The sequence below is a fragment of the Solanum verrucosum genome, unplaced genomic scaffold (assembly GCF_900185275.1).
Source record: "Solanum verrucosum unplaced genomic scaffold, falcon-dt-bn FXZP01000048.1, whole genome shotgun sequence".
NCBI classification, from domain to species: Eukaryota; Viridiplantae; Streptophyta; class Magnoliopsida; order Solanales; family Solanaceae; genus Solanum; species Solanum verrucosum.
Window position 1 is genome coordinate 1879786 of NW_026020157.1, and position 21869 is coordinate 1901654.

Genomic DNA, 21869 nt, shown 5'->3' on the forward strand with positions numbered 1-21869 from the left:
GTCTCCAAATCACATCAACCACCACTGAATTAAAGTCCACATGTTTAAGTACTTTAACTAAGAAACTCCAATTCACCCTTTCTTAGGATTTAGCCGTACCAACTTTATCACAACATTGGATGGCTTTCCTCTTTTCCTAATATCTGTGATAATTTCCTGAGCTAGTAGTACATTTCCAAAACTGCCTCTACCCTTCACAAAATCAGCTTGGTTCACAGAAATTATCCTTGATAATAAGCCTTCCAGTCTATCATGTATTGTTCTAAAAATCACCTTATTTATGAAATTACTTGGAATAATAGGCCTTATGTCTGAGAAGGTCTGAATGGTCTCCTTCTTAGGCAACAAAATCAAATTAGTGAGATTTAGGAAGGGTTTTTCCCCGAAAAAAGATTGAACAATACCTGCAATTAGGGGTGTACAAACCAAACCGACGAACCAAATCAAACCGAAAAACAAAATCGATTTGTGGTTTAGTTTGGTTGGTTTGGCGGTTGAAAAAAAAACCGACCACTCTTGGTTTGGTTTGGTATTAAAAGAAAAAAAGTCAAACCAAACCAACATAATATATATATATATTTTTTTATTTTTTTTTTATTTTATTTTTTTTATTTATAGATAAAAATATTATTTATAATCTACTTTGTTAATATATTTTTAGTTAGTTTATAGTTTTCAATGTTTATATATATTGTTTCAATTTGGGCTTATAAAAATTTGTATATATATATAATTTTATTTCATTTAAAGATAAAAAATATTATTTATAATCTACTTTGTTAATATATTTTTAGTTAGTTTATAGTTTTCAATGTTTATATATTTTATTTCAAATTTGGGCTTGTAAAATTTGTAAATATTTTGTTTTGTATTAAGATCCGAAGTTACAATTATATTGTTATAGTTTTTCAAATTCGAAGTGAACAATTTACTTTGTAAATATTTTATTTTGTATTCAGTTTGCCTCTAGCCTTTAATCTTATTAATTTAACATAATGAACGTTGATATTTCATAAAAAACATTTTGTACTCATGTGAATTTTACCGTCTTTTCGAAAATTTCTATTCATTTAACATTTTTTAAGTTTAGCTTATCACACAGGTAAGTGAAAATATATTTGATCTCTTTTTCAAATACCATATAGTTGTAAAAAACTGAAAAAAACCGAAAGAACCGACTAAAGCCGAAACCGAAAAAACCAATTTTATGTGGTTTGATTTCGCTTTTAGATTTAATAAACCAACATAATTGGTTTAGTTTTTTTTTTTCAAACCGTCTTATGTACACCCCTACCTGCAATATCAGCCCCTACTATCTCCCAACAGTCCTGAAGGAAGTGTCTTATAAAACCATCAGGACCCCATCTACCCATTAAGCTCAAAAATCATTTTTTTAATCTCACTCTCTTCAGAAATTGCATGCAAGAGTTCATTTTCTTCTGCAGTCACAAGATGCTGGATATTCTATGATAAAGAAAAATCACTATTAAAGTTGGTTCCAGAAAATTGATTCTGAAAGAAACTTATTGCTTCATCTTCCACTTCATCTTCTCCTTAAGCCCATTGACTATCTACTTTCATTATTATCTGATTATTCAATCTCCTCTTCTTGCCTCTGACCAGGCCATGAAAATATTTTGTATTCTTATCTCCCTCCGAATACCACTTGATGTTTGCCTTATGTATCCAAAACTCCTTCTCATAGTGTAGATACAACTAATATTCAACATGACATTGGTGTAGCATAGCTCTATTAAATGAAGTAGGAGATTCTCCTTCATCCTAACTATTTCTTCTTTTATCAATAGTTGCTTGAATACGTCAGCAACTGCTCCCTGCTCCATTTGGCTAGTGCCAGTTTTGTTCTTTTTAATCTCAACTTCCATTGTATAAACATATCTTCATATTGGTCTTCAGTCTTCACTCCAGCTAGCCTTCACCACATCTTTAAAACCAGTCTTGTCGGTCTAAAATTTTAAAAACCTAAATGGTTTTATACAATTTTGTACCAGACCACGACAAGTTAGTAGCAAAGGCGCATGGTCAGACCCTGTCCTTTCTAGCTGTTGTAGTTCCATGTTGCCAATCAGATCATGTAACTTCTGATTAATTAAAACTCTATCTAATCATTTAAAAATGCATTTGACATCTGCTCTTCCATTCCACTAAGTAAAGGGACTTCCAGAGAAATTTATATCAAACAGATCACAAGAGTTGATACAGAAAGCAAAATCCTCATATCCTTGGATATATACGGGAAGACCTCCTATCTTTTCATCATTCCCTAAAATTACATTGAAATCTCCCCTACCATCCAAGGCTCTGAATAATGATCACTATTAAAATATAAATCATTCCAAAGTTCTATTCTCTCCTCTACAGAACATTTGGCATATATCATAGTAGTTAGCATTTGTTTTCCATCTTCCAAAGTGAGTTGAAGGGTGATTTTCTAGTTAGTATCTGAGATCACCCCTACTTGAATGTGGTCCTTCACAAATACCCAAATTTGTCCATTTGAGTTTTAATTCACATACTTCATTCCTAACCTCCTCTTGAAGTTTTGTATTTGTCTAGCATCTTGAAATGGTTCCAGCAAAGCAATTAGGAAGAATTATGGTGTTTGTGTAACATTTGAACTTTGTAAAATGCATTTTGAATTCTCACAGACCTTATGGCATGTATTCATGTTGGTTGAACATCAACCTCCTTTTTAGATTTACATTTTTTGCATTTAGATAACAGTAAAGGAGAGCCCCCAAGGCCTAGCTCAAGTGGCAAAAGGTGGAGGATTTGTGGCTTAGGTCGCAGGTTCAAGCCCCACACCATGCAAAGCGAAGCCCGGTATTTAAGTGGAGAAGGGTAGAGGGGCGGGCCCATTATCCACCGAGTTTAGAAGGCTGTGATTGGTCCAAAGGGCGGGTCACAGACGGATTTCTCGGTTATCAAAATAAAAAAATAACAGTAAAGGAGAGAGTCCAGCATCTTTACATACCTCAACTGCTTTTTGATCACTATTTACTTCATCCTTAACTCCTATGAATTCTATACCATTTGTATCCTTGCTCTCCACCTCTTTATCTTCTTGACTTTGATGCGTGTAATTTCTCCACAGGGGCTGACTTTGCACTACTAACCATTACTGCTGACCTGTTAAGCTTTGTTGTTGTTGATATATCAAGAACTAGTGCTGATGGATCTGCAATTTGAAGGGGTACTTGATATTCTGCCTCAGCTAACTCTTTGAAGATTAATATATCTTCCTCTTCTTTTTGATATGTCTATACTACTACAATAGCACCATATTCCTGTATATTAGGATGCTTGAAACTACTAACATTTGGATTTTGCTCTGCAGATGCAACCCTCAGCTGCCTCTCACCTTCTCCAGTCTCTGCATCTATTCTTACTTGTTGATGTTGAGATTTTTGACCCAGCAACTCCCTTATTTCCCCATTATGATGTGTGGCTACTTTATTAATATTTTCTTGCTTTGTGGTTCTATTACTGCTGCTTGTTGATTCCCCTCTCTTTCTTTGATAATTGGCAAAATCATTTGTTATTCACTCCTTTGTAGATGAATGATGGTGTCATTTACTATTTTTTCCCTGGCTTCTGACTTCACTAGGTTTATCAGTGCTATCATTTACCCTAGTAGATTCCTCAGGATGCATCTCTTCATTCTTCTCAAACAGAGAAGCAAAAGCATTATCAGCGCTATCTCTTGAGCCTTTTACATTGACAGGTTTTCAGTATTTCTGAATTACTCTCCTCCCTCTTGTTGCAAAATCATTGCCTTGTTCTTCATTGTTGCTACCTTTATTCCCTTGTTATGTATCCTTATCCTTATTTATCTCAATTTGCCTCAGTTCAGGATGGAAGCTTCTGCACATTTCCTCCTCATGACCTTGTACTTTACATTGTTTACAATATTTGGGAAGTATATCATATTGGATCTTAACTCTTTATATTCTAGACTCAGTTGTCTTTTTGTTAATGATCTCTATTTCCACATGTTTAGGAAAATCACCTAACAGGTCCACTTGCACCTTGACCCTTGCACAATTAGGCCTAGTTTTATTAATTATAGCCATATCTAAATGTAATGGTTTTCTAACAGCCGTAGCTAATGAAAACAAAGGTTCTTTCACAAAGTATGTGGGTTTTAGATCCGAAAAAGAAATCCATGTCATAGCTTGTGTAGTCTCTTCGTCAACCTTAAATTTAGCATCATATATTAGTGGCTTCATAGTATATGAATATTTGTCCTTAGCCAAAATATAGTATATGCCTTTTGACATCAAGTTTGTGAAATCTGCTATTCCTCAATAGGCCTATTTAACACTCCCCTTTAATCACTGTCGTGGAATACTAGTGCGGAGTTCTTCCGACTTCGGCCAACCATAGAAAAATTTTCCAACCACGGCGTATTGAAGGTTCTCCAAAATATTCATTCTATTAACTTCCTCGTATGTCCACACAATCCTTGGAATCCCATTATTATATTGGAGTTTCTTCAACAGAATAGGTTCAATTCAAGCTTTCTGGACCTGAGTGTCAGTGGTGGAGCCAGGAATTTCGTCAAGGGTGTTCAAGCTTTAAAAGAGTGGAATTTTTTTTTTAGCGAAGTGGGTGCACAAAATATATTTTTTACTAATGAGTGGGTGCATCCAAATTTAAAATTAAATTATATATCATTTAACTAAATCATACAAAAACTGAAATTATAAAACTATCAATGGTATAAATCCAAACTAACGGAGAAAAATTAAGAAAAACAATTTTAGCTGCCAATTGAATTGACTCCCTTTGGTTCATATCAAATGAATTGTTGCGAATTTTTTCGTGAATATTTTGTAGTTCAAAAGAATTATTGAGACTTTTTTCTATATTTACCTTTTCTTTTATTGAAATTCTTAACTATTTTTAAAAAATAATTTAGAAATAATCAAAAGAATAAAAGTAGAAAGTGACATTTAAGTATATCTTTAAATGTAATTTCTTAGTACTATTAATTCAAGGCTAGAAATAGAAAGATAAAGACAACTACTTTTGTTCCTTTACTTCTTCTTTTTTGAAAAAAATGTGCGTTGCAACAAGAATCGAACTCAAGACCTCAAGCACTCAACTAGGCGAGCTTATCGCTGGACCAACACCATTCGTTGTGTTCAAGTGTGTTCATTTATCTATATATTCAAATAATAAAGAATATTTTGCCTATATACGGCGAAAGGTGGTCAGCTGACCACCCTTACTGGGTTGTAGCTCCGCCCCTGCTGAGTGTTGCTATGATTCATTAGAACGGTAGCATAATTATTAACCCACAGGATAAGTATCGTTAGGCAACAATTTAGGCGCGATATGCAAATTAATATTGTCCACTCGAGAACTTTCACCTGTGTTATTATGTTTTTGCGGTGGAAAATTACTGTTTAATAGCAGATTTGTCTGGCCAGCCCAAAGATTAGACTAACCAGTGGCCGGAACGACCATTCATAATATTAGGTTAAAAGTGATGTGCAGCGGCGACGATGTATCAGTAGAGAGCTTTTTAAATAATTTCCAGCGTTATTATATGTTTTTATCTATTGTTTTAAATTTGATAGTTCTCGCAAAATGAAAGTGTGGTTGAACAGTGATGTTGAAGTCATATAATATATTATTTTGTATGCGTGAAGATATTATTTTAATCTTTTTTAATTATGTTTTAAAGCTAAAATATTCATGTTAAAAAAAATACGTAAAATATAAAGATATTCTTTCATCGCGGAATCTCAAATAAATAACCACTCTCTTCGTTCCATTTTATATGAATTGGTTTGACTTGAAATGAAATTAAGAGAAAAAAAGATTTTTTTAAAAATATTGATCTAAAAAAGTAAGTAATAGATACTTGTGTGACTATAAATCATTTCATCAAGGGTAAAAAAAACTATTTAAAAAAAATTCTTCTGAAAATAAGTTGTTTTTAGCAGCAATGTCAAACAAGTTCTTCCCTTTTTCTGAAAATAGATATTTAAAATAGTTTCTCTCTATAAAATAATCTTAATATTAAAAATTAATTGATACTTACCCTTTTTTCGTAATTTGACTCTCAAAAGCACTTTTTAAAAAGGATTAGTCAAACATAATTTGTTTATCAAAAACACTTTTCAAATGAAATAATCAAACACAAATTACTTATTTTCAAAAGCATTTTTCTAAAAAATCATGTTAAAAAAATATTTCTAAAAATAAACAGTTTTTAACAAAAATGTCAAACAAACTCTTAACCTATGAACCATATCACTATCACCAATATCATCATATAGAGTTTATAACTCATCCAAATACCTTTGTTCTACCTTTAACATATTAAAATTTCATTGAACATATATTTGATTATTGAACTCTGTTTTTTTATCGAACATGTTAACATTTATCTAGAAGATGCATGAAAACTAATAAGCTCGCAATATTTATTATAGTTTAGTGCTTAAAAATTCTAGTAGTGAAACATATTTACGTTTATTTAGGAGATGTATGAAAACTAATAGAACTAGCAATATTTTTTATACTTCCTCCGTCCCTATATACTTGTCAAATATTTTCTAATTGACTTTTCTTTTTATTTTCCTTTTTCACAAATCAAGGAAGAACAATTTTTTCCTTCCTCTTATATCCTCAATTTATTAATATTAAGAGCATGTTTGGAATTGCTTTTGGGAGGTCAAAAGTATTTTTTTGAGAAAAAAACACTTATTTTGAGAAATTAAGTGTTTGACAAATTTTTAAAACTGCTTTTAAATGAAAGCAGAAACAGTTTTTCTGTTGTTGGAAAGAAACTAAAAATTTCTGCTTTTTAAAAAAAGTAGAATATAAAATTAATTTTTTTAAGACTAAAATATCCCTTACATATGAACATATTTATCAATACATCCCTTATTAATTAATTAACATATCTTATGATTTTATTGAAGATTTTTTTTATATATATAATAAATTTTTTATTTTATTTATGTTTTATATTATTATGTATATATTACTTTATGTATTAATTTACAGAATTAAAAATAAAAGTAACAACGATATTTTTGTAGGATTAAAAAAAGAGAAAAAGTAACAATTAATGATTTAGACCCTCCCCCAAAATATAACAAATAACAAAAAAAAAAAAACTTAATTTACTTATTATTTTATTTTAATTTGAAATTTTTTATAGGTTTTGAGTATTATAACAAAAAAAAAATAGCTAAGGTTGAATAAAAAAAAAAGGTAACAAATATAAAAAAAAGGTTCCTCTTTTCAATATTTTTCAACAATATTGATTGAAAATTTGAATAGTATATTTTAAATAATTAAATTTAAAATGTAATTAAAGTTTCTGTATTAGATGTTACTAATAGATTCTCTCTATAAAATAATCTTAATATTAAAAGTACATTGATATTTGTCATTTCTTTGTAATTTGACTCTCAAAAGCACTTCTTAAAGAAAATTAGTCAAACACAAATTGCTTATCAAAAGCATTTTTCAAATAAATTTGTCAAACACATTACTTTTTTTGAAAAACACTTTTTTGAAAAGTTATTTTAAAAACGCGCTTAAAGACGAAGGAGATAATTAATTGCTTAGAAATTATAGTAATAAATATGTTGACTTTTTAAAATAATACTTCATTTGTCTCTAATTACTTGTCCACTTTTGAATAGACACACTTATTAAGAAAACAATACTTGACATAGTGAGTTTACAATTTTACCTCTATTAATTATGAAGTGGATGAATTAAAAATTTATTATTTTCAAGAAGTTCTTCCTTTTTCAAAATTAATTAATTGAGAATATAATAAATAAAAAAGTTATTCTTTCTTGATTTGTTAAAATGGATAAGTAATTAGGACAGATGGAGTAATAAATTTATAAAATGAGCATCCATAGGTTCATTAGTCTTAAATAGATAAAGCCGAAAAAACATGAAAAAACTGCTCAATCCAATGTAGTCAACTAATTTTAAATTCCCCAACCTCTCTTTAAGAACCATTTTTTTGGTAAATATAATATCAGTAATACATTTCTTCCGCTTAAGTTTAACGTTATTTTAAGTCTTTTATCTATTGTTTTAAATTTAAATAGTTGTCGCGGAAATGAAAGTATGGTTGAAGTGTTGAGCAGTGATGTTGAAGTCATATAATATATTGTTTTGTATGCGTAAATATAGTTTGTTAATCTTTTTTAATTATGTATTAAAGCTAAAATATTCCTATTTTAAAAAAGTAAAATGACAAGATATTCTTTCATTGCGGAATCCCAAATAAATAACTACTCCTCTATTTTATTTTATGTGAGTTAGTTTCATTTGACACGAAGTTTAAGAAAAAAAATCTTTTAAATTTTTTGTCTAAAATAAGTGATAGATGTTTGTGTGACTATAAATCATATTAAGAATAAAATGAACATTTTAAAATTAAATGTTATTCTTTCTTAACCGACTTAAAAAAAGTACGTAAAATTTATAAATTGGGACAGAAAGAGTAACATTTTTTTACCAGATATACGAATATGATAGTGGAAAGAACTTGAAATCAAAGAGAGTTACTCATATTCGCTTCGTTCCTTTTTATATGTCATCCTTACTATAAATAGTTGGTTCATAATATTTGTCATTTCATAAAATCAATGCAATAATTACAATATTCTTCTTATTGGAAAAATCCTTTTGACCATTAAATTTGGCCAGAATGGTAAAATAGCATATTTTACACTATGTTATTTTACCTTTTTGAACATTTTTACCCTTTAACTTTAATACCTTTTAATTAAAAAATGAAAAAAAAGATCAGTTTATTTTAAAATAAAAAGGACATTATAGACTTTTTGAATTTCTGGCCAAATTTTCTGATCATTTAGCATTACACCTTCTTATTTACCTTTGTGAGTTATTAGCCTTGAAAATTTACATTTGACTGACATAGAAAAATTAAATCAAATATTCATATTGATTGGTCAAATTAATTGATCAAAATAAACAAGTTCATATTCATTGATTGAAAAGATTTCAAAAAAAGTTAAATAAAAATAGAATGGTAAATTTACTTAATTTTTTAATGGACATGAAATAAAAAATGGTAATGGAAACGGAGAGAGTATCATTCTATTAAACAATATATGAATGAACTTTTTTCTCTCTGATCCCGATAAGTAATTATATTAATGCATTTAAAATATTAAAAATCTTATTTGCACATAACACGAAATGTAACAACAATTTAGGGGAGAAATAATATTTTTACCCCGTTCATCTTCTAATCAACGTTTGTCTGAATTTCACAATTTTTTTTCCCTTAAAATACTTAAAATTAAAAGCAAATAAGATAAATGTTTTCTCTGTCTCTAGTTACGTTTACTTTTGAATTAACACACCTATTAAGAAAATAATTATTGACATAATAAATTTATCATTATATTCCTATTGATTATAAAGTGGATAAATTAAAATTTTAAAAATTTTCAAGAAGTTTTATTTTTTTCAAAATTAATTAATTAAGGATATAATAGATAAAAAAATTGTTGTTTCTTGATTTGTAAAAATAGATAAGTAAAAAATAAAAATTAGACAAGTAATTAAGAAGAAAGGGAATAATAGTATTTTTTTATGATTACTATGAAATGGTGGTGACTCGATGGGGGAAACCCCTATGAATAAGGCAAGATGAAGTCTTCAAAATCTCCAAGTATGTAAGTTGAAGTCTTCAAATTCTTCAAGTCTGCAAGTTGAAATCTTCAAATTCTTCAAGTCTGCAAGTTGAAGTCTTCAAATTCTTCAAGCCTAGTCTTTGAAAAATGAAATATCTCGACAAGACTTGAAGAAGGGGGCATTTGTAGTCATTTAAAATTTATTAACTATAAATTTATTAAAGTGATTCATAATATATTAAATTCATGAATATATTAGTCCAAATAAATATTATGGATTAATATAATTGATTTAATTATTTAAATATGATAAATATAAATTTAATTAAAGCCCGCTCCATAAAGTTCATATGTCATGTCACTTAAATCTGATTGGCCGAAGGGAATCCTATTCCTATCACAACTCATCTATTCTAAAACTATAGATAGGGGTCCACATAATTCAGAAAAAGAACCAAAAATTCTAACAAAAAGCTAGAGAAAGCTTGTGGATTAAAAGCTACAAAATTCTCTACAAGCTACAAGTTTAAGAATTCAAGAACTCAAGAGTTCAAGAATTTAAGAATTCAAGAACTCAAGAGCTTAAGAGTTCAAGAATTTAAGAATTCAAGAACTCAAGAATTCAAGAATTCAAGAACTCAAGAGTTCAAGAATTCAAGAATTCAAGAATTCAAGTGTTTAAGTTTAAGAGTTGAAGAATTGAAGAATTCAAGCGTTCAAGTTCAAGAACGATCAAGATCAAGACCACCGGATTCAAGATCAAACTCGAAGCCCTTGGATTCAACTAGAAGTCAAGATCAAGATAAAGTTCAAGTTTAAGAACGATCAAGATCAAGATCGTCATATTCAAGATCAAGCTCGAAGCCCTTGAATTCAACTAGAAGTCAAGATCAAGATAAAGTTCAAGTCAAGATCAAGATCAAGACCACCGGATTCAAGATCAAGCTCGAAGCCCTTAAATTCAACTAGAAAGTCAAGATCAAGATAAAGTTCAAGTCAATATCAATTCCAAGTTCAAGTTCAAGATCAAGCTCAAGAGCCCTTGAATTATATTTGAAAAGGCGAATTCAGAGAAATCATAGAGATTGTAACACTCGCACTTGAAATAATAAAATGATTGTTGCATAATTTTTCCGTTCTTGATTATTATTTTCTCGACGCGAATTTTACTGTCTACAAATTCTGGTACGCCCAGTGGGACAATCTCTACCTCTCATCTCAACTTTTCAAGCATCACAAAATATCAAAATGTCTTTCACAATAGAAGAACAACTAGCAAGCTTAACGAAAGCAATTGAAGGCCTGGCCAAGTGCGCACACGAACAAGATGCTAAACTTTTCAAGCTAACAAATTAGATGGATAGCATGATTGAGAGAAGATCGAGTCAAGCACCTCTGAAGCTTCCTAAAGTTCAAAACGAAGGAGAGTCTTGCGTTAAGCAAATAAAGATCCAAGAAATTCATATCTCTGCTGAAGGTTTGATTCCAATTGATCAATTGAAGGACTTTATCATAGAGGCTATCGAAGACAAATCTAAGTCTTCATCCAAATTTTCTCCCACATATGTAAATCCATATACAGAAAAGATTGATAACTTGAAAATGCCTAAGGGCTATCAACCTCCTAAGCTTCAACAATTTGATGGCAAAAGGAACTCCCAAACAACATATAGCGCACTTTATCGAGACTTGCAATGATGCTGGGACGTATGGTGATCATCTTGTTAAAGAATTCGTTCGATCTCTTAGAGAAAATGCCTTTGATTCGTACACAAATCTCGAACCTAATTCTATAGATAGTTGGGAGTGGTTAGAGCAAGAGTTTCTTAATCGTTTCTACAGCACGAGATGTGTCGTTAGTATGATTAAACTGACAAAGGCTTGTCAAGGTGAAGATGAGCTAGTTGTTGACTTTATCAATCGCTGGAGAAGTCTGAGCCTCAACTGCAAAGATCGCCTTAGTGAACTTCTAGTATTGAAATGTGCATCCAAGGTATGAATTGAGGTCTTCGCTACATTTTGCAGGGATTAAAGCCCAATACATTCAAAGAGTTGGCAACTTGTGCACATGACATGGAATTAAGCATGACTTTAAGAGAAGATCAACAATCTCTTGTCTGTGGACCTCATGAAGATGAAGATATAGAAGAACTCCTAAGTGGGGGCAAGTCTGCATCCGAAGATGACTTTGAAGAGTCAATGTATATCTAAACGCTCCTAGACGCATGAGGCTAAGCCGCATATCACAAAACTCTTCAAATTTGAGCCAAATCTTCAAGTTGAAGCGCTCATAGACGTATGAGACTAAACTGTATATCACAAATCTCTTCAAATTTGATTTAAATCTTCAAGCTGAAATGATCCTTGAAACACGAGCTTAAACTATATGTGACTTAAATGTTCAAGTTTGAGTTAAATCTTCAAGTTGAAATGCTCCTTGAGACACGAGCCTAAACTGTATATTATAAAGCTCTTTAAATTTGAGCTAAATCTTCAAGTTAAAATTCTCCTTAAGATATGAGCCTAAACTGCATGTCACTCCTAGCCCGCAAGAGTATAAACTGTGTACGACACAACAAAAAAACAATAAAAAAATCACTCAATCCCAGAACTACATTGTGACTTGATCCTCTTCACTGAGGTACGTAGACACTTAGAATATATCCTAAGTTCAGTTGCATGAGTGTCAAAAACCACTTGATCTGTCACATGAAAGTTAAAGCTATGAGTTGTCTTCCATCAAACTTCAGACTTGCACCAAATGATGGTGACTCGATGGGGGCAAACCCCTATGAATAAAAGTTGTTTCTAGATGATGTCTTCAAAATCTCCAAGTATGTAAGTTGAAGTGTTCAAATTCTTCAAGTCTGCAAGTTGAAATCTTCAAATTCTTCAAGTCTGCAAGTTGAAGTCTTCAAATTCTTCAAGTTTGCAAGTTGAAGTCTTCAAATTCTTCAAGCCTAGTCTTTGAAAGATGAAATATCTCGACAAGACTTGAAGAAGGGGGTATTTGTAGTCACTTAAAATTTATTAAATATAAATTTATAAAGTGATTCGGATTATATTAAATTCATAAATATATTAGTCCAAATAAATATTATGGATTAATGTAATTGATTTAATTATTTAAATCTGATAAATATGAATTTAATTAATGCCCGCTCCATAAAGTTCATATGTCATGTCACTTAAATCTAATTGGCCGAAGGGAATCCTATTCCTATCACAACTCCTCTATTCTAAAACTATAAATAGGGGTCCTCATAATTCAGAAAAAGAACCAAGAATTCTATCAAAAAGCTAGAGAAAGGTCGTAGATTAAAAGCTACAAAATTCTCTACAAGCTACAAGTTTAAGAATTCAAGAACTCAAAAGTTCAAGAATTTAAGAATTCAAGAACTCAAGAGTTCAAGAATTTAAGAATTCAAGTGTTCAAGTTTAAGAATTGAAGAATTCAAGCGTTCAAGTTCAAGAACGATCAAGATCAAGACCGCCGGATTCAAGATCAAGCTTGAAGCCCTTGGATTCAACTAGAAGTCTATCAAGATAAAGTTCAAGTTCAAGAACGATCAAGATCAAGACCGCTGGATTCAAGATCAAACTCAAAGCCCTTGGTTTCAACTAGAAGTCAAGATCAAGATAAAAGTTCAAGTTCAAGAACGATCAAGATCGCCATATTCAAGATCAAGCTCGAAACCCTTGAATTCAACTAGAAGTCAAGATCAAGATAAAGTTCAAGTCAAGATCAAGATCAAGATAAAGTTCAAGATCAAGACCACCGGATTCAAGATCAAGCTCGAAGCCCTTGAATTCAACTAGAAAGTCAAGATCAAGAAAAAGTTCAAGTCAAGATCAAGATCAAGTCTAAGTCCAAGTCCAAGTCCAAGTCCAAGTTCAAGCTCAAGAGCCCTTGAATTATATTTGAAAAGGCGAATTAAGAGGAATCATAGAGATTGTAACACTCGCACTTGAAATAATAAAATGATTGTTGCATAATTTTTCTGTTCTTGATTATTGTTTTCTCGATGTGAATTTTATTGTCTGCACACATATTAAGAAAATAATGATTGATATAGTGAGTTTATCATTTTACCTCTATTAATTATGAAGTGAATGAATTTAAAAAGATTTTCAAGAAAAACTACCTTTTTCAAAATTAATTAATTGGGGATATCATAGATAAAAAAAATTATTCTTTCTTGATTTGTCAAAATAGACAAGTAATTAGGGACGGAAAAAATAATAAATTTATAAAATGAGCATTCATAGCTTGAAGTTCATTAGTCTTACAATAGATAAAGCCAAAAAAAAACATGAAAGAATTGCTCAACCCAATGCAGTCAACTAATTTTAAATTCCCCAAACTCACATAACCAATTTTTTTGGTAAATATGATATGAGTAATACATTTCTTCCGCTTAAATTTAGCGTTAGTTTAAGTCTTTATAATATATTGTTTTAAATTTAATAGTTGTCGTAGAAATGAAAATGTGGTTGAACAGTGATGTTGAAGTCATATAATATATTGTTTTGTTTGCGTAAATATAGTTTGTTAATCTTTTTTAATTATGTTTTAAAGCTAAAATATTCCTATTTTAAAAAAAAGCAAAATGACAAGATATTCTTTCATTGCAGAATCCCAAATAAATAACTATTCTTCAATTTAATTTTATATCAGTTAGTTTGACTTGACACGAAAATTAAGAAAAAAATCTCTTTTAAATTTTTTATCTAAAATAATTGATAGATATTTGTGTGATTATAAATCATTTTAGTTAAGAATAAAATAAATATTTTAAAATTAAATGTTATTTTTTTAACTGATATAAAAAAAAAGTAAAATTTATAGGAAAAATCCTTTTGGCCAGAACGATATTTTACTTATGTTATTTTACCTTTGAACATTTTTACCTTTTTAACTTTAATATCTTTTAATTAAAAATGGAAAAAAGATTAGTATATTTCAAAATAAAAAAAAATTATTAATTTTTTAAATTTCTGGCTAAATTTTCTAACCATTTAGCATTACCCAAATTTATAAATTGGAAACTGAGAGAGTTACATTTTTTACCAGATAAATGAATATTATAGTGAAAAGAAGTTGAAATCAAAGAGAGTAGTTACTCGTATCATCCTATTCAACAACATGAATAAGTAATTATATTAATGCATTTAAAATTTTTAAAAATCTTAATTGCACATAACACGAAATCTAACAACAATTTAAGGGGCAGAAATAATTTTTCTACCCCGTACATCTTCTAATCAACGTTTGTCTAAATTTCACAATTTTTTTTCCATAAAAAACTTAATATGTAAAGCAAATAAGATAGTGTTTCTCTCTAATTAGTTCTTCACTTTTGAATTAACACACCTATTAAGAAAATAATAATTGACATAGTAAATTTACCATTTTACCTCTATTGATTATAAAGTGGATAAATTAAAATTTTAAGATTTTCAAGAAGTTTTACTTTTTTTTTTCAAAATTAATTAATTAAGAATATAATAACCAAATAAATTATTATTTCTTGATTTGTGAAAATGTACAAATAAATTAGACAAGTAATTAGTTCCGAGGAAATAGTAGTACTCCCTTTGTCTCTAATTACTTGTTCACTTTTGAATTGACACACCTATTAAGAAAACGATAATTGACATAGTGATTTTATCATTTTATCCCTATTAATTATGATGTGGATGAATTAAAAACTTAAAACTTTTTCAAAATAATTAATTAAGGGTATAATAAGTCAAAAAATATTGTTCTTTCTTGATTTATCAAAATGAACAAATAATTAGGAATAATTATAAAAAAAAATAGATAAGTAATTAGGGACATATGGGAGTAATTTTTATGATTTTTGCCCTCAAATGGATTGTAATGATGGCGGGAGGCGTAACGTAACCGGGAACGACCGGTCACTTTCCCTCCACCGACAACCCCTAAGTTGATTCCTGTAATCTTAATTAATCAACCAAATAATTATTATTAATAATTATTATCCCCACTTGTCTTCATATTCTTGCACTTGTCCAGTCTCATTGAATATCAAATACTTAATAGAGTTGGGTACGTAAGTTAATTCTCTGTTTTCATTTTGCGCATTCTGTTTTCCAGTAATTTTGTCATCAATCCGTGAAGGTGATGGCTTGTCGCTGTTTTGCATTTTTCATTCCGGCTGTTTTGTCCAAATAAAATTGTAGTTTGAATGAATAAATGATATATATATATGTGCATTGTTTAGATAGATCTCTGATTGCTTAATTAGATCTTCTTCTTCTTGAATTTTTTCTTTTCTTTGTATATATGAATATGAATGAAAATAAATATATTTGGAGATCGTGGGACAGTTACCCCTCCTGCTCCACGATCCTGTAACCGTCTTGCCCCTAAAGTTGTCTTTTTTTCCTCTCTTTGTTTGTTGATAAATAAAACACTTAAATGCTTCTGCAAATGTTCTCGATTTCACCTTCTCTAATGCTTCCTTCCGTTCTCTTGCCGTTTTTCATATCTTCAAATTCAAATTCAAATTCAAATTGAAAGAAAGGCAATCACTACTACTAATAGAATTAGACTTGTGGATTTTTTTATAACTAGTGTTGGCTACCATATCAGATTCATGCCTTTTGTTTTCAAGATCCTAAAATTACTCAAAGATTTCTTTAGATTTGACTGGAGTCATACCTCTTGACTGGCCTCTCTTTGAATGTCATTCTTGTGTTACATTTGAAAGAAAAAAAATGTGCATTAATTCTCTACTGTGAAGATACTAAAAAGATGGCTGATTCACCTTCAATCCTACTCCTTTGTCTCTCTTATTTCTAGACAGTCAACTAAAACATACAAGCTGCTTTCCGTCTTACAGAAATGCTCTTAATTACAAGTGTCACGATAATTCAGCATTGTTGATCTGAAAATGCCTGTTATGATTATGAACACATGTATGACCTTCATTACCAGCAACCCCATTCTGTTAATAGTTTAAATTCTATATTTGTGGTTAGGCTTATGTAGAAATATCATAGTAATCACGATTCTCTATTTCTAGAATGCTGTATTTCTAATAGAAACTATTTAGCTTTTGACGGTGCTTTTCCATGAATTTGTTTTGCTATTAGGCTCACAAAGTCTTATAATTAAAAGCTCTTTTATCAAGCGTAGTTTGTAGTCGCTGTCTGGTGTATTCACAATGTATTGTCTTCTCAATTTTATAGTGATGATGGATTATCTGTTTCCTAGCTTATATGGTTTCTTTTTTTTTTTAACTACAGATTAATAGGTGAAGTATATTGAGCATGAAGGAAATTGAACGGAAGCATGGTCTAAACACTAAGCAAGCAAAACGTGCGGTAAAGACAGAGAAAAAAGACTACAAACAGCAGGAAAAGAGTACTGACAAAACATCGAAAGCAAAAGAGACTGATCATAAAGCTTCACTTCCTAGACCAGAGTCCAGTGTCTTAGTAAGTGATCCAAACACGGGCACAGAGCCCACTGAAGTTTATGAAAATGTGGTTATAGATTATGTCGATGATGTCTACAGCTCTGAGGAAGCAACTCAGCAACCAAAAACACGTAAAATGGTTGACAAACATGGCAAGGATAAAATCAATGATCGTTCTAGTGATATGGAGAGTGAACCCAAAGAGGGAGTGGAAGAGGAATCAGATATTGAGACAATAAATGATTCAGTTTCATCTCAAGGAGATCCACAAATAGCTGAAGATGAAAATGTAGAAAGAGCTTTGACTGTAAAGGTCTCTAGAAAGCTTGCAAAAACTGAAGGGAATAATTCTTCCCAGGTACAACGAGCTAAATCTGATCGGAAAGCAAACAATTCCCAGGGTAAGGCATCAAAAAGTACAGCAAACAAAGCCAAAGCACCTAAAAAGGATCCATCTAAAATGACATCCAAGAGTGTCAATGAAAACTCTAAAAATATGAAAGTCCATCCCAAATCTCTATCAGATTCTTCAGAAGAAGGTGATGAAAAACTTGTTAAAGAGGTAGAACAAGCAGACATTTTGGATGAGACTTCAGTTAGTGCTCAAAGTGTTGGAAGTGATGATGAAACAGTCAACACCGAGGATATCTGTGAGCAAGAAGATAAAGCAGTTTTAGAACAAAAGATTGGAGAAATGGAATCAAGGCTTGAGAAACTTGAGGAAGAGTTGAGAGAAGTTGCTGCCCTTGAAATTGCTCTTTACTCTGTGGTATCTGAGCATGGAAGTTCTGCACATAAGCTGCACACACCTGCCAGGCGCCTTTCTAGACTCTATCTTCATGCATGTAAATACTTGTCTCAGGACAAACGAGCTACAGTTGCTAAAAACACTGTTTCTGGCCTTGTATTAGTTGCCAAGTCATGTGGTAACGATGTGGCAAGGTATGTTAATACTTTCATTTATTGGATCATGTGTTACTTTTGTACTTCTTATGAACCTAACGTTTTTATTCCCTTCTCATGAAGGTTAACATTTTGGCTGTCAAATGCTGTTGTTCTGAGGGTAATCATTTCTCAAGCATTTGGAAGTTCCTGTAGCTCAAGCTCATTGGTGACAATTACCGAGCCAAATGGACGAGGAAATAAAACTGAATCAAAGGTTTCCTCTTTAAAATGGAAGACACATCCAGGAAGCAAGCAGTCAAGTAAAAATGACCTCTTGAAGTTTTTTGATGATTGGCAAGAAACAAGAACTTTTACAGCTGCTTTAGAAAGAGTAGAATCCTGGATTTTCTCGCGGATCGTTGAATCAATATGGTGGCAGGTAATCAACTGTACTTTGCTGCCTGTTATACCAATGTTCTCAATTAGGACTTGACGTGTATAGAACACTAATTAAGTGCAAATCCTATTTTACTGCATCAAATAGGTAAACCTTTTATGTTCTGTTCTACATGGTAATTATAATGATTTATCCAAACATGCCATCATTAAAAAGGTGTTCAAGTAATTAATCTCTTAAGTTCAAGTACGTTAATATATTCTCCTTTTGGAACTGATTGATCAATTTGGCTTTAGACCTTGACTCCCAATATGCAATCTCCTACGGATGATCCAATGACAAGCAAATCTGTTGGGAGGTTATTAGGGCCTGCTTTGGGTGACCAGCAGCAAGGGAACTTCTCCATTAACCTATGGAAGCATGCTTTCCAGGAGGCTTTGAAGAGACTATGTCCTGTACGAGCTGAAAGCCATGAATGTGGTTGCTTGCCTGTTTTGGCTAGAAGGGTGAGTATTCTCCAGTGTTTCTACTTTTCATTTGCTGTATTTTTACCACACTTTCATCTCCCCGAGTTTTAGATGCAGGTGATCAAGGAAAAGCGCATAGTATTCTTGCACTTCCATTGTATCTGTATTTTTTTAAAGCTGCCTGTGATAAGTTTTAGTTTCACTTGTTAGTCTGAAAGCTTTACGCCTCCATATATGTACCTTTTCAGGTGATTGAACACTGTGTTGCCAGACTGGATGTTGCTATGTTCAATGCAATTCTTCGTGAGTCAGCTCATGAGATCCCAACTGATCCCATATCTGATCCAATAGTTGACTCCAAGGTGTTGCCTATTCCAGCCGGAGATTTGAGTTTTGGGTCCGGTGCACAACTGAAAAACTCGGTAAGTAGTAGTCACTATTAACTTGTTTGCGAATTCCTGTAAATTTTTTTTGGACGGTCTTTTCGTTTCTGTCTTCTGGGCAAAGTAAAGCTGCTTGCTCTTCATGGGAATCTTTTTCTCTGTCCTTGGCACCTGCACTTTTTCTCTGCCAAATTGTCAACAATGCACTACGTGCTCTGAAAGCCTTAATGATCTTATGTTCATTGGTTCATGCTCTTGGTATTGATAGTACATCTTTTCTCGCAGGTTGGCAATTGGTCAAGATGTCTTACTGATTTGTTTGGCATGGATGCTGAAGATTCTGGGAAAAATGATGAAGACAGCTCTGGAGATGATCATAGAAAAGGTGGAAATCAACTAGAACATTTCTATCTTCTCAATGCCTTAAGTGATCTTCTCATGCTTCCCAAAGACATGCTCATGGACCGCACAATCAGAATGGAGGTACAACCTTTGGTTTCGCCAAATATGTTAGAGGTCAATAGTGCTATTTCATTCTGTCTTTAATGAAAATTTTAAATGTTGCTCCAGGTATGCCCATCTATCAGTCTTCCATTGGTTAAGCGAATACTCTGCAACTTCTCTCCAGATGAGTTTTGTCCTGATCCTGTCCCTGGTGCTGTATTAGAAGCTCTCAATGCTGAGGTTTGTCTACTCTTAGCTAGTTCAAATTTTGGATTTTATGACTGTTTATAAACGTTATCATCACTACAACTTTGAAACAAAGACACCGTGATAACAATAATGATGAAAATGGAAACAATTTGATCAACTGACCAATACAACCAAGTACTTCTTTCTTGGATATTAAACAACATTTGCGAAGGTATTTCTGTTGTGAAGAATCTTATCTCAGATAACTTATGTGTGCAGAGCATCATAGCACGTCGATTATCAGGAGGAGACTCATCAAACAGCTTCCCCTACCCTGCCGCCCCAGTTGTATATACACCTCCTGTTGCCGTGGACGTTGCAGAAAAAGTTGCAGAAATTGAGGGAAAGTCTCACCTATCTCGGAGTGCTTCTGCTATACAAAGGAAGGGATACACAAGCGATGAGGAACTGGAGGAAATAAATTCTCCTCTTGCATGTATTATTGATAAAATGGCATCATCACCAGCTTCTGCAGAAAATGGAAAAGATAAACAAAAGGAAGAAACAGGTTCAATTGGATCAAATACGAGGTATGGACTTCTTCGTGAGGTTTGGAAGGCAGCATAATTGAGAGCACTTTGAATTATACTTGTGAATTTTCATACCAAGATCATGTTATAGAGCAAGAAAGAGAAGTGGAAGTTAATGCAACATTTGGTAGCAGTAAATAGTATTGAGAGCTTTACTTCCATGTTCCAATTCATAAGCAAGAAAGCTTATGTGTATTGAAATCCATATCTGAGAAAAAGTAAAGAAAGAATTTGATTGTTTTCTTTTTTAAGCAGAAGCAAAGTAAGTGAGAAGTTGTTTTCTGTTTGGATTGGATGAGACTCAAATTGTGTCAACAGTTAAAACCTATGGATAAAGGTCTGGTGTTTGCAAGTCTTCATAGCGTAGTTTTTGCAAGTTATGACCTGCTAAATCATTAATGACTTTGTTGTTGACTTCTTCAACATCTTAGTTGTGTCATGTGTGTACTTAAATGTCAAAATACCTTATGGGGTTATATTGGAGCTTGTCTTCTCGAGGAAAAGTATGGTTTCTACTCCTTGAGGAAATGTCATGCATAATTCTTCAATAATTAGTCTTTAGGCAGAATACCTGAAGTTTGATGCTTTTTTTTTTCTCGGATCCTCTTCTGAATTATACTTAATTAGGGAACATGTCTGTGCTTCGCGCGATGATTAATAGATATGTGTTTGGATGTTTTTTTATTTTGGATTAATTATATCATTATCTTTTCATTTGAAATGATGATACATAATGAAACTTATCAAATTTAGTATCTATTTAATGTGAATAATACATTCTTAATGAATAAGTCAGAATATGTACTTTGTTAAAAAAAATACTTTATTTTCATTGCTAAAATATATAAATACATCAACAACAGCCCATCATTCTTTATTAGATTGATGTTTAGGGAATATATTCTCTAATCATAATTTATTTCAGCTCCTTATTACATAGAAATCAATACATGAAAAACGTCATGTCATTCTTTGTTTGTTTGATCTTGTGAAACTCCTTTGTATATATATTTTTTCAATTGCTCTTGTTCCTTTTTGAAATATGCAATTTGCTCTTGCATAATATTTTCATACATCACTTTAACGGATTTGCTTGATTGTTTAGTTGTAGCTGTATTCAAAAATAAATATTTAGAAGAACAATTTAATATAGTCATGAATATTATCATTAATATTTTACCTTGACAATTATCTGAACTAATTATTTGGTGCCGATCCTTATATTTTTTATCCGTTGTAGTACTTCTGTATAAGTATTTGTCAAAGTCAAACTAAAGATAGAGTATTGCAATAAATGGTAAGTTCCATATAATAATATTGAAAAATTAACCCCAATTAATCACTATGAGCCGATGGTGACTATGAAGATAAATGGTGTGTGTGGATCTTTAT

General features: G+C 31.4%; 2 protein-coding genes across 2 annotated transcripts in view; both read left to right on the top strand.

Annotated features, from left to right (window-relative positions):
* LOC125828357 (target of rapamycin complex subunit LST8-1) overlaps window positions 1-21869 on the top strand; it is a 1170163-nt gene that overhangs the window by 534950 nt on the left and 613344 nt on the right. The gene's annotated exons all lie outside the window — the stretch shown is intronic.
* On the top strand, window positions 16954-20544 carry LOC125828344 (uncharacterized). The gene is made up of 7 exons (XM_049507656.1): window positions 16954-18064; window positions 18149-18446; window positions 18701-18910; window positions 19120-19293; window positions 19540-19737; window positions 19825-19938; window positions 20167-20544. The coding sequence occupies exons 1-7, from the start codon at window positions 16974-16976 to the stop codon at window positions 20512-20514; spliced, it is 2433 nt and encodes an 810-aa protein (XP_049363613.1). The 5' UTR covers window positions 16954-16973; the 3' UTR covers window positions 20515-20544.